This window comes from Cavia porcellus, unplaced genomic scaffold (genome assembly GCF_034190915.1).
Source record: "Cavia porcellus strain 051 isolate PalLab524CR breed Dunkin Hartley unplaced genomic scaffold, mCavPor4.1 scaffold_23, whole genome shotgun sequence".
Taxonomy (NCBI): Eukaryota; Metazoa; Chordata; class Mammalia; order Rodentia; family Caviidae; genus Cavia; species Cavia porcellus.
In genome coordinates, this window is record NW_026947506.1 from 26,687,879 (window position 1) to 26,700,271 (window position 12,393).

The window sequence follows — 12,393 nt, forward strand, 5'->3', positions numbered from 1 at the left end:
GTGTTTCGGGTCAAGAGTGAAGAGCTTTCATCTCAGGACAAGAGCATGGTTTCAGGATTCACAAGGGAGAGGGAACAGCAGGCAAGTCATCGTTCCCACAAGGGACAGGCTAGTGCTATCCAGCTTCAGCCTCCACCATGAACACACCCAGCCAGCCTCAGTCCAGAGCTCTCAGGTCCCCTGGCTTCTCTTCCTTGGGAGAAGACTTGCTCCCGATGGCCACAGGGGGGCGCTGCAGGACACTGCAAGGCCAAGAAGCTGGGGGCTCCTTCCAGGCACCTCCCCTTCTGGTCCCCAACTGGGCTGTCTCTTCAGACCCTCTGATATTACCTCTGTCTCCTGCTCAGGAAGACAGACAAGGGCCAGTTCACTGCTTTAAGAGACTGAGTTTGCACTGGGTTTTCTCTTCCTCCTGTCTCCTGGTCCTGCTCCTTGAAAGGCCCAGGAGAAGCAGCCATGCTGTGGGCTGTGCCTCTGCTTCTGGCTTTCCTGCCTCCTGGTAAGTGAGTGGCATGGGTGCTCTTGATGTAATTGTTTTCCCAGCCATGCCAAGGAATGCCACTAACTCTCCTTTGTTATTTTGTCCTGTTTCCACAGCAGGCAGTCAAACATCTTCCAACATGGATGAGGGACTGATAGTGATGACCAGGTCACGAGGGTCATATGTGGAAATCACTTGCATTGTGGATACAGGAAGCAGCTACGTGCACTGGTACCAGTTCCGAGAGGGGCAGGTCCCACAACGTCTGCTGTATTACTTCTCCAGATCCAAAGCTGTGTTGGATTCAGGAGTGAGCTCAGAGAAATATAATGCCTATAGAGGCTCAGGAAAGAGCAGTAAACTCGTAATTCAGAATGTGGAAGAAAGCGACTCTGCCGTGTATTACTGTGCTGCCTGGACAAGCCACAGTGCTTCACACTTGCCCAGTGCTGCACTGCAAAGTCTGCTGTGGTTGCCCCAGGTGCACAGGATGGACCAGCCCCTAAGTAACTTCCTGCTTTGACATTCACTAGGGTGTGATTGAATTCTGCCTCATGAATGAACTGAGTATCCCTTTGCCAAAGAGCAGTGTTATTGTCATAACTTTAAAATAATTCTGGTAAGTGTTGAATTTTTTTGAAACAAGTTTATTTCACGTTATTTTACAGATACAGACTGAAAGTAAAACAGAGACAGAGACAGAGACAGAGACAGAGACAGAGACAGAGACCAGAGACAGAGATAGAGACAGAGAGAGGGAGATGGCTTATAAATATCTATCAAATGACATGCTCTTTCTGATCTCACAGCTTCTTCCAGATCACTAACAATGGTCATGTTTTTCACACTCAAGTTATTTCATGTGGTTGAAGCAAAGGACTCAGTTCAGAGTCCTCAGATTCCAGGATGGGTAGAAGCCTGCAGTCCAGGCCAGAGGCAGCTCCTGCAGACCCAGAGGTCCTGTTGCTAGGTTCTACCTCCCAGAGCTTGCCTCAGGGTCTGCCTGATCCAGCTCTTTCCTCCCCACTCTCTGCATGGTCAGGCTAGGGGAACTGATGTTTGTGTCTCCTAGACCAGTTTCCTCTAGGACAGCTGCAGGACGACACTGGAGGAGTGCCATACTTCTTCCTCACCCAAACTTCATGTCTCTCTGCAGAGCAGGAGGGTCTGAATGTGAACCCCCCAAACCCCTCCTGAGGTCTGAAAGGTCAGGTCCTTGGACAGTTGAGTGTATCTGGACCATGAATTTCCCCTAATACTGTTTTAGATTTGTCTAATGTGAACTAACATGATTTACAGCACCATGGGGAAAAGGCCAGAGATCCACTGACCTCAAGGAAGAAGTGCAGGCCACTAGAACAAATGTCACCAGGAAGAGTGTGTGATTTGAGATGTGGTATTTTCATTACAACTTATGGTTTGTGGTTGGCTACAGTGTGAAATCCCTAATGAAGAATTACTGAATAATAAGGGCACGATAGCCATTGGGAGAAGCACTTGGAAATGTTACAACACAAATCACAATTCATTTTCTTGATACAGTAAGTGTGCATAGTTTTCTATTCCTCAAATTAATATTTTTCTCATTGCTAAGCATCTGAAAAGTAGAGAAAAATAGAAGACAAAAAATTCACCCATCTTTCCCCCAATCTCTGGCTTACAATCTACTCAGTGAGTTTTCCCACCTAGGGCTGCAGATGTGACATAGCAGTGTTCCTGCAAAACTCATCACAACAGGGTGCAGACAGTGGGATTGACAGAGCCAGGACAGTCTCTCACTAAAAAAAAAAAATATTTTGGCTTTTTATCTTTCTTTTCTTGCAGTCTTGAGAATTGAGTCTCGAGCCTTCACACTGAGCTGCATTCCCAACCCATTGTAATTTTTTTAAAATTTTGAGATATGAATTTGGTAAGACACTATATTATGCTAGATAGTCTTCAACTTGGCATCCTCTTGCCTCAGCCTCTCAGAATGGTGGTATTAAAGGTATGTGCCACCCTAACTTTCCCAGATGGAGGCTTATTGTGTATATTGAGTTGCTTGCTTCCAGACTCTAATTTGTTCTCTCTTTTGCTGTTCTCCAGTAAGTGTCTGAACTATTCCTGAACTCCGTCATGATTCATTGTGTTTCAGCCTGGGGCGAACTCTGTTGTAGTGGTGGTTGATGTTGGCAGAGCCAGCCCTATGGAGGGAGAGAAGAGGCTTGGGGAATGTACACACTTCCGCTCCATACCAAAAGGGGTTCCACAGGCCATGCTGGTATTGTGGGTCCACTGTGTGATGGGGCATTAACAGGCTTAACCTGAGTTTTGGGAGTCTGGTGGCCCAAAAGCCAGTGATGGAATTCACCTAGAGAAGAATATAGAGGACAGGAAATCATGGCAGAATGGTAACTTAGTACAACTTTCCCTTGAAATGAATGATCTTCATGAAATGACAATGATAAAAAGAGTTTTCCTAGACATTCTAAGAACAAATGCAGTAACAAAGTATGCATTTTTTTGCTTCACCACATGAACTGATTACTGTGGATTCACATAGCTATGAACACAGCTCTGTGTGTTGCTGACTTTCAGAAATGAGCACCCTGGGCACAGCCCTGTGGTCACTTCTCTTTGGACACCCCAGAGGATCCCCCTGTACCCCAGCCTAGCATCTCTTCAGGTTCCCTCAGCTCAGAGTCTCCTCATCCTTCTTTCTAGGCTCTTGGTTTTGCAAGATGGAACTTTATGACTACAAATACTCATCAGCTCTTCACTTTGAGAAAGGAAATGTTTGTCCTTATTTCTCAGACCAATTAAAGCATTTGTTTTAAAATATATGCCTTATTTCTCAATAACTGTGATGTTTTTGTAAACATGTGCACAGGTTTATTATGAATTTAATGGAGATTCCTGGAGAAGTGACTGGATCTTGAAGAAGCTATGCCTTTAGTGGACTAATGCATTGATATACAAACTATTATGTCATTTTGCACTATAGTTAGATTAAATATAATGTGAAAATATTATTTCAATAGCATAAAACCATTTCTACTGATGTGTATTCAGAATGAATTTTTCATGTATGCTCAGTATTGATGAACTCCACATCAGGTTTTTAAGGTTCTGATACAAATTTTAACAAAAACAACAGCAAAAATATTTGTTTAAAATTATTTACAAGGTAAGAACTATAAATATGAGCTACATAAAATTTTTTGTCCTCTTCTTTGTTCCTAAAAGTAACTGTATTCCATAATTCACTGAAACAACATAATAAGCATTTGCACCCTAGCACACGTCTGCGAACTAATCCTTCGACACAGGAAGCTACATCATCCAGCCCTAAACCCTGATGGACCTTATAGTCTCAGGCTATGATCTTTCCGGGGTTCCTCAGGGTGACCCCTCCTTATACGAGCAAACAAGATGGCCGACAGCTGCACTCCAGATATTTGTAACTGTGCCCACAGATGTTTTATTTGTCACCATTTTCTGTTCACTTGGGTTCCAATTTAGATACCATGTTTTTCAAACCATCTGATTATCGCAGAGAAAAGACAAGGTCTATGGTTTCATTTCCTAGTGATTTCCGGTAATCACGAACCATTCAGGGAAAAACTGTTGGATAGGACACGATAGAATTCATATCTGTTCTGTTCCCACTCACTGCCAGACTACACTAGATATTCCATGAGCACAGCTTTTCAGGAATCTTCATAAAACTGTGAATAAATCAGCTCATGGGCAAAAAAGAACAAATGCTGAGAGTGCCTGAGATCTGTTCAAAAGAAAAAAAATGCTGATATCATTTCAGTGGGACTTTTGTGCCATTTTAAATATTTTTGGAGTTTGTTAACTTTTGAGAATGCATTGTGACATTTACGGCCAGTTATCTCTGGTCCAGATCAGAGTCTGCCCAGCCCAGCAGACTTGCAGGACAGACTGAGTAGAGCTCCTAAAGCCCAGGCCAGGGTTACACTGAGTGCTCCTGGAGGAGAAGCTTTCTAGATACTCTGTCCCAGGATCCTTTTCATTACTGGAGAAGAATGTTTAAGAAGTCTTCCCTGGATGAGGTCCTCAGTTTTGCTTCTCTTTTCTTGTGAGTGTGTTTTAGCATGAAATTCCATATACGAGATACATGGGGAGGGTTTAGCCTTTGTAGAGGAAGTACTACACAAGACGTAATGTTTACAGGAAAATAAAATATAAAGACTACATACTTCTACAACATAAACTTCAACACACTTTTCCATCACTTATTAAGTCTGGGATGAAGCATAGAGCCAGAAGAACGGAGTATTATGTGAGAGTTCCTCCTAGTTCTGACATTGCTCAGGGCCTCCTCTTAGCAGGACAGAAACTATAACAGCAGCAAGGCAGGGAGAAGAGACTCTGAAAGCAAAGGCCAATGAGCCTCATGCATTAGTGTGTGTAAAGAGACAAGGAAAATGTTGAAAAGTGATGAGTGTTCCCATTGTACTCACTTTGTAGCTCAATTACTAATATTTGTCTCCAATGATCACCTATTCCCACTGGTACTGGCTGTGTGGTATGGCACAAGTCATCTTTTTCCTCGCTGGTCTTATCTGTTGCAGGGAGATTGTGGTATCCCCACCTCTGAGGGTTGATAAGAAAGACAATGCCAGAAATCATTCATAGCATCATCAAGCATCTACAGGAGAAATTAGATATAACATTGATTATAAAGGAAAAATAAGCATTGCTTTAAATCATGGGAGTGTGGAGGGCGAGAAAGGAAATGGGACTGAAAAAGGAATTAAGATGTGTTATATACTTGTACCAGCTCCTCACAAGGCATTTTCTAGTTTAAACATGAACTAATAAAAAAGTAAATAAAAACTTTAAAAATATATTGTCTTTTAAAGAGGTTATGAGAACACCGCGATTGTCTCATCAACTACTCATCCAAGCCTGAGGGATCCACAGAGAGACCCACTCCCAGGGTTAGTCATGGGGAGAAAACCCTCCATCAGCCTTTCCGGCCTCAAACTGAAAGGTAAATGATAGGAAAAGACATACCTGATTCCTACTGCATTCTAAAGAAGGCAACCATACAGTCTTGGGAATACAGGTATTAGGGATTTATCAATGCAAATGGAAAATACTCTCAATATTATACAAATAATGTTTGAGAATCATGTAGTCATCTCTTAAAATACTAAACATAACAATGTGAAAAACTAAGTACGATAACTGAAACAAAATAGAAGCCAATGAAGCAAATAGTTCTTCCAATGGATTGCTGCGTGCAAAACATGAGCCATTATTAAGCTACAAACTTTGATTATAGAATGTACTCAGTGCATAAGATTGAAGAATGTCTCATACTCTATCTTTCAACATTTTTTTATTATTTTGAAGGTAGTAAAATACAACAGAACAAAGCTAATTTAGACAATGCAGTGAAATTGGTGCAGAATGTCACAGCAGGTTACTGGAATAAGAGTAATAGGTACCATAGTATATCTGGTTATCTTCACAATTGCTGTCCTTTCAATCAGGTATAGCAAACTCACAGCAAATACAGAACATTATAGAACTTATCAAAACAGAATATTGAATAGAACAATACAATTAATCAAAAAAGTAAACAGTGATAACAATATTTGCCTTCAAAGAGATGGTAGAAGGAATTCCCCTATATTTGCTATATTGCATATGGTCAACCTCCTAAGACATACTCAGACCGCTGGCTCCCAGTTGTTAATGGGGGGAGGTGGAAGAATGGAATGTTTGATTCTCAGCCCACGTGCTGGCAGGTTCATGGCTGCTTACCAGAGAGGCAAGCAGGTTGCTTTGTTTCCCAGTGCCCTAAGTTCCAACATGGCGTGGATCCTTATACCCTATTATACACAGTAATGATTTCCAGTTAATCCAGCTGAGCTACTCACACCTCTTGTAAAGTAAGGGGAATAAACTCCAGAAATAAAAGGAATTCATGCATGAGTGTTTCTAAAGGAACAGTTGAGAACAGTATGAAAGAAATTGCTCCCCTAGGGAAGGTCACATTTCATTTGTAAATACGGATGGCTCTGTGAGGTCTTCAATATCTTATTGTTGCTTTACACTCGAGACATGATAAAATGACGCAGGTATCACTGTGCAGATTATTATGGTTTAGATCTGAAATTCCTCCTCAGAGTCTCATGTCCTTGGAAGGTGACTGGATCGCAAGGACAGCGTGTTCATCAGTAGATTCATCCACTGGTGTGTTCAGTGACTGAGTGCACTGATGGCCAGTGGATCTTGGTTGGAAGATGTGGGTCTTGGGGCATGACCTACAATAGTGTATCTCCCTCACTGGCTTCTCTATTCTCTCTTCTTCCTGGAAGAGTGGCTTTCTTCCACAAGACCCTTCTACCATCCTGCTTCTGCCTTGGATTTAGCTGACTACAGAAGGGGATGAACAAAAATAAACCTATTCTCTGAGCTCCTCCAGTGACAATGGTTGAACTCTCACACTGGTGAAGCTAGTCATGGTGAGCTCCTCCAGGAGAACCAACAGCTCAAACAGCAACACGTAGGAGAACCCACAACAGCCCACTCATCTCCACATCTCTATTTATGCTGGCGTCTTTCCTCAGTTGGACTATCTACACTCAGCACCATGCTGATTTAATTTCGCTGGTGTTAAGTTGACCACCAGTTTTTAATTCATAACACACGGTTTCATTTAAACCTTACAGGGTACTGAGAAATGGGACTTATCAGCTCCATCTCACACATTAGGAAAAACTAAGGTTCTGAGAAGTGTGAGCACCCAAGCTCACCTCACTAGGAAGCACTGCTATCTAAACCCAATCATTCTCACTTCAATACATCTTCCTTTCACTATCCCTCCTAAGTGGTAATTTAAATTCTTTCATGAAAATCTTCTTTAAACTCAAATAAACCTGTTGATGTTCATTGCAGCAGCCACCCTGAAGTCTCCATTATTACAACAGGACACATAGGTCTTTTTGACTCTGCTGACTTGGGGTGATCACCTCCATCACAGGTCTGTGTCACCAGAAGTGCTCTCTGAGTAGCTCTGCCCTCCTTTCCACTCCTGTTTTTTATCTCCTCAAAGTACAGAACCTATCGTAGATCATTCCTCCCTAAAATCCCCCAGAAGTACACATTATAGATAGTAGTTGTTTACTTATTTACAAATACATATTTATTTGAAAAATTTTGCACACTATTACTTCTTCTAAATCAATGTACTCAAGGGAGCTTTCGCCTCGTTCCCAATCTGTGCTTCTCTCCGCAATGATGCAACCGTTCTCCTGGACACACATGGAGCTTGGCAGGGGGCACCTTCATTTTCATCTTTTGAATCTACTTGATAAGAGATGAGTTATATAGCTTATCAAAGGTAACACTTGTTTACTGCAAGTTTTAAAATTATCTATCATTTCTTTGCAGTTTGAAAATGCTTCCTAATATTTTAAATATTTATTTACATCAATGTTTTTCTTTAATTTTATTATCATTTTACGATTGTGTTAGTTTTATATGATTGGCATATTGTATCAGTAGCTTTATAATAAGCACTAGGAACTACTATGCCACAATGCATCTACTACTATTTTTTAAATAATCCTTTTCACATTATGGAATGTTTATGAATCAGTATATAATTTAGGAACTTTATTTAGTCTACTTCTGAGCTCACATCCCAGAGTAACTAAGTAAATTTTAAAATGTAAATCCTATTAAAATTACAGTAAATTTATACATGAATTTATAGAGTATCAGCATTTTATAATAGTTTTTCCTTCATAAATACATTTATTCATGTTTCATTAAAAACCATTAGTAAAACTTCATTGTATATCTTAATTTGTGTTTTCTTATAATTTAATAAGAGATTATGTGATTCATTAGTCATTCCTTTGTATTTTATTACTTAATTCCTCATAGTTATGGAAATAAAGACTGTTCTTACAGCTTCTGAGTATTTTCCTCTTGGTCTTGGAAGAATAAAAACTGCAGACAAAAGGGACTGAGTGGACATCGGTCATGTGCAAAGGGAAACCGACAGTTTATGTAAATACAACTTACCTTATATAAGGAAATATTTCCAGTAAATAAGTATTACTATTATTGTTGTTGTTATTGTAATTTAAATATTTACAAAACTTTTTCAAACATAGCTTTTATCTCATTTTTCTTGTTTTCACTGGTTGCATTGGTAACTGTGATTTGCTTTGAATGAACTCAGGTCCATCACTGCTTCATTCATTTCTCAAAGCACAGGGGCAGAGGCAGTGTCTGCTTTTAGAACTTTGGCCAGAAAAGAGCAGGCCTGGAGTGGCCAGGGGGTCACTGGAGCAGCTGCACACCTCACCTGTGCTCATGTGAGGATTTGGATGATTCTGTGAATTTTCTTCCTCTATCCTCTGAGATATGCGATGTAGGATCACAGAATCGCTTCCAAGAGGTGTTTTCTTTTAGTATATCATAAGCCTAGAACTTTTTCCACATTTTATGTTAAATAAGAAATCTGTAATTTCATGGGTGATATAATTCTAAATGTTATTGTTACACCAAAAAAAAGATGTCATCACAACCTTATTTTGACACTTGGCATTGTCCTAATGATGATTCTTCATGGTACATGTGGTTTTATTGAAAGTGGAGACCTTCGTTAACGTTCTCAGTTGTGTTGGCACAATTCCATCTTCAGTTACTGAAGAGTTTCCTCTTTTCATAAATTTACTCCCAAATTAATGACAGAGGGGTCCTGGTGTTTGTGAGAACATAAAACGCCTTTTCTTTGATGGGATCTCTGAATGGTTTCAACACAAAGGAATACCTGGAAATGTAGAACAAAAACAAGCAAATGAAAAATAAAAGACATCAGAATACTTTTTCTGGAAACTAAGACAAGTAGTTGGTTGCCCAGATGCTGTAGGTCTCTCCTATGCCTGGACCTAGTATTTCCTTTCTTTTTGGCCTTTCCCAATGGCCAGCGCCCCAATGGAAATGGACAGTTTAAAAATCAGTTTAGGAGAACTCTTAAAAGCTCTCACAAGCTACAAAAACTATTTTCAAGAATGTCCTGAGGAGCCCAGAAAGTTGATACAAGGATAAAGTTGTGAAGCTTCTGGTCAAGCATGAAGCTTAGGAAGTAGCTGAGATTTTATGAAGACCTTCTGGACAGCGGGATAGCAGGAGAGACTAAGTTTATAGCAACTCCCCCTGGTAAGTAACTTTCTGCTATTTCTATTCCAATAGTGAATAAATGACATATGGTTTAGAGGAAAAAATATTCATCCTAAAACTCATCTTAGTCTGATATATTCTGGGACTCAGAACATGAACTGATTAAGATCATCATTGAGTATTGACACTGTAAAACAATTCAGAAGTCTACTATCAAGAGGAATTGTATTCAAAAAAGGAGTTGCTTTACAATCAATCCAATTTCCAAGCTTATGTCTATAGGAAGACAAAAGTATCTGTAATTCATATTGAATATACATTTATCAATTGCTATAATACATGTTTATTAGCATTGGTTCTTCTTGAAATTCAAGAAATATTAAATAACTAAAATTATACTTGAGGTCAAGAACTGACCTGAAGGAAATAAAACAGTTAAGGGAAGAGACATAGAACTTCTTGCACTCCTGAGAGAAGATAAAACCAGATTTCCCTAAGTACATGATGCAGGAGAGCAGCTGTAACCCATGCTGACCAGGCAGAGTAGGCACTTTCCTAAGTAAACACAAGTCTACTTAATTTTCTTTGAGCTCTGTCTTTGTTTAATGTTGGCAGAGCCAATTTATCTTTTTATGTAAATGTTAAAAAGTGCACAAGGCTATTTTGAGGGATTTTTAAAGATGATGTATAAGTAAAGGGAGGAATCACCAGAGTTCTGGTGTTGTCACAAAACTCAAAGTTACAAGCAATTTTCTTTAGTTCTACCCAGCATAGTGGCCAGGGAAGACAGGAATGCAGGGGCTGGAGGCTGCAGGGAAGATGCTGGCTCAGAGTTATTGGAATGGCTCCTAGACTGGGCCCTTTTTACAGTGGGATCTCTGGAGGGGCCAAGGGACGTGGTCCAGGTGCTTCGGAGCAGTTCTGTCTCTGACCCAGCATGGGAGATATCAGTAAGGAATTTAGAGTCACTGTGAGTTCCCAGGGAATGGAGGAATTACATTTGTTTGTTACTTTTCTCTTGGAAGTTTTATAAAATCTTTGAATTTCATATTTTATTTTACTCTAGAAGTGATCAATGAGAAAAAAAGAGATCTCTTATACTTGCCACTTGGTCACAGACTTAAATGTTTGCTTTTGGCTCCAGGATGAATAACACCAAATGTCAAAACACTTCACTGTTGATACTACTCAAGAATTACAAAAATACATTTTTTTCTTTTTAAAATTCAGTGCAAGCAATTTGATTTTCTTTGCCAGCTTTACATAGATAAGGGAAGCCATCCCCCAAAGATTATTCTAGCTCATTGGGTCTACTGAAGTGGAAGTTTTGAGAGATTTTTATAAAGTTGATAAAACATTAGAAATCAAATATCTATCAATCTATGTATGTATATATGTATGCATCTATCTATCTATCTATCTGTCTGTCTGTCTATCCAACTGTATCACTTTCCTTAGTGGTTGAGATTATATGAAGAAATTATCTTTTAAATTCCAAACCACTATCTAGCCCTCTTTTTACAAATGGATCCATTGCAAGATGTAGCAGTTAAATTAAATGATGGTTACACTGGCAAAATTATAAGATCTCTGGGAAATTATTTTAAGAAATACATGGAAGGATGTAATTTGGATTCTGAATTATGACTTCTGGGCCTATGATGGTCTATGTACCCATCTATCAGCAAGTAAATTCTGATTCAACAGTTATTACTGTATTAAAGGGATTACAATTCTTGCTAAGTTTAGACAAATTGTAAAATACATAAAGAAAAAATTCTTATTGATGCAACTGTTATTTTGTTATATGTCCACTATTTATTGTATGTATGTAGATTTTATTTTTGTTTTACTATATTAGGAATATAATAGACAATAATAGAAATGGTTCTTTTTTTTCTTTACACTATCTCATGGACATTCTTCACAAATGTCTATATATTATTCACTAACTGAACATGATTTGAAACTTCTCATTCTTAGTTGACTTGCACACTGAGGATAATGAGGTATATCATAAGGGAATGTCATAAGGATTAATTGAAATTAAATATGTAAGTTAACTTTCTCAATAGCTGGCAGTTGGTAGATGATTCAATTCAAATGTATATAAATTCAGGAATATTGATAAATTTAGTAATCACCACCTAATAAACAACTCACATATGAATATGTGATTAGTATCTGCAACATGCTTTTTAATTTCTAATACTAATAGTACTTGCTTCCAAAAGTGATTAGGATTTAACAGGCATAACCTTGGATATTATTTGGCTAAATGCAAAATGATCATCCGTTTCTGAGTAGTTGTCTATTAAATAAAAAAAGAGGATTTTTTTCATACCTTGGTTATATAAACTTATGGGCACGTAGATAATATGGCTACATTTCTATCTATAATGCTTAATTTTAATTGATTTATACCCACACAGTTAATTGTATCAAAACAAATATCAACTTAGCTACACTATTTTTTCTTAAATTTCATTTAAAATTTTTAATAATTTTTATTGATCAAATGAATGATATAAAATTCTTTAAAATATAACAAATATAACCATTAAAACATAGATTAAATAGAAAATTCTTCAAAAGATACAGTAAGCTAGCACTGACAATAGGATATGCTGAAACTATATTAATTTGACACTATTCAATTTGTACTTCAAAGTAAACAAGGATTATAGTCATCATATAATGATATAAAAGATAGTTCTTTTACAAAAACTAATAGTTCTTAATACATATGCCACTAA

The 12,393-nt window shown here is 38.5% G+C and overlaps 1 gene segment (V, D, J or C); it reads left to right on the forward strand.

Annotated features, from left to right (window-relative positions):
* The first annotated feature begins 324 nt into the window (after nt 1-324).
* Nucleotides 325-1,098, forward strand: LOC101787363 (T cell receptor gamma variable 8-like). The segment is given in 2 exon segments: nt 325-499; nt 598-1,098. Coding segments are annotated over 2 exon segments (450 nt in total).
* The last annotated feature ends 11,295 nt before the right edge of the window (nt 1,099-12,393 follow it).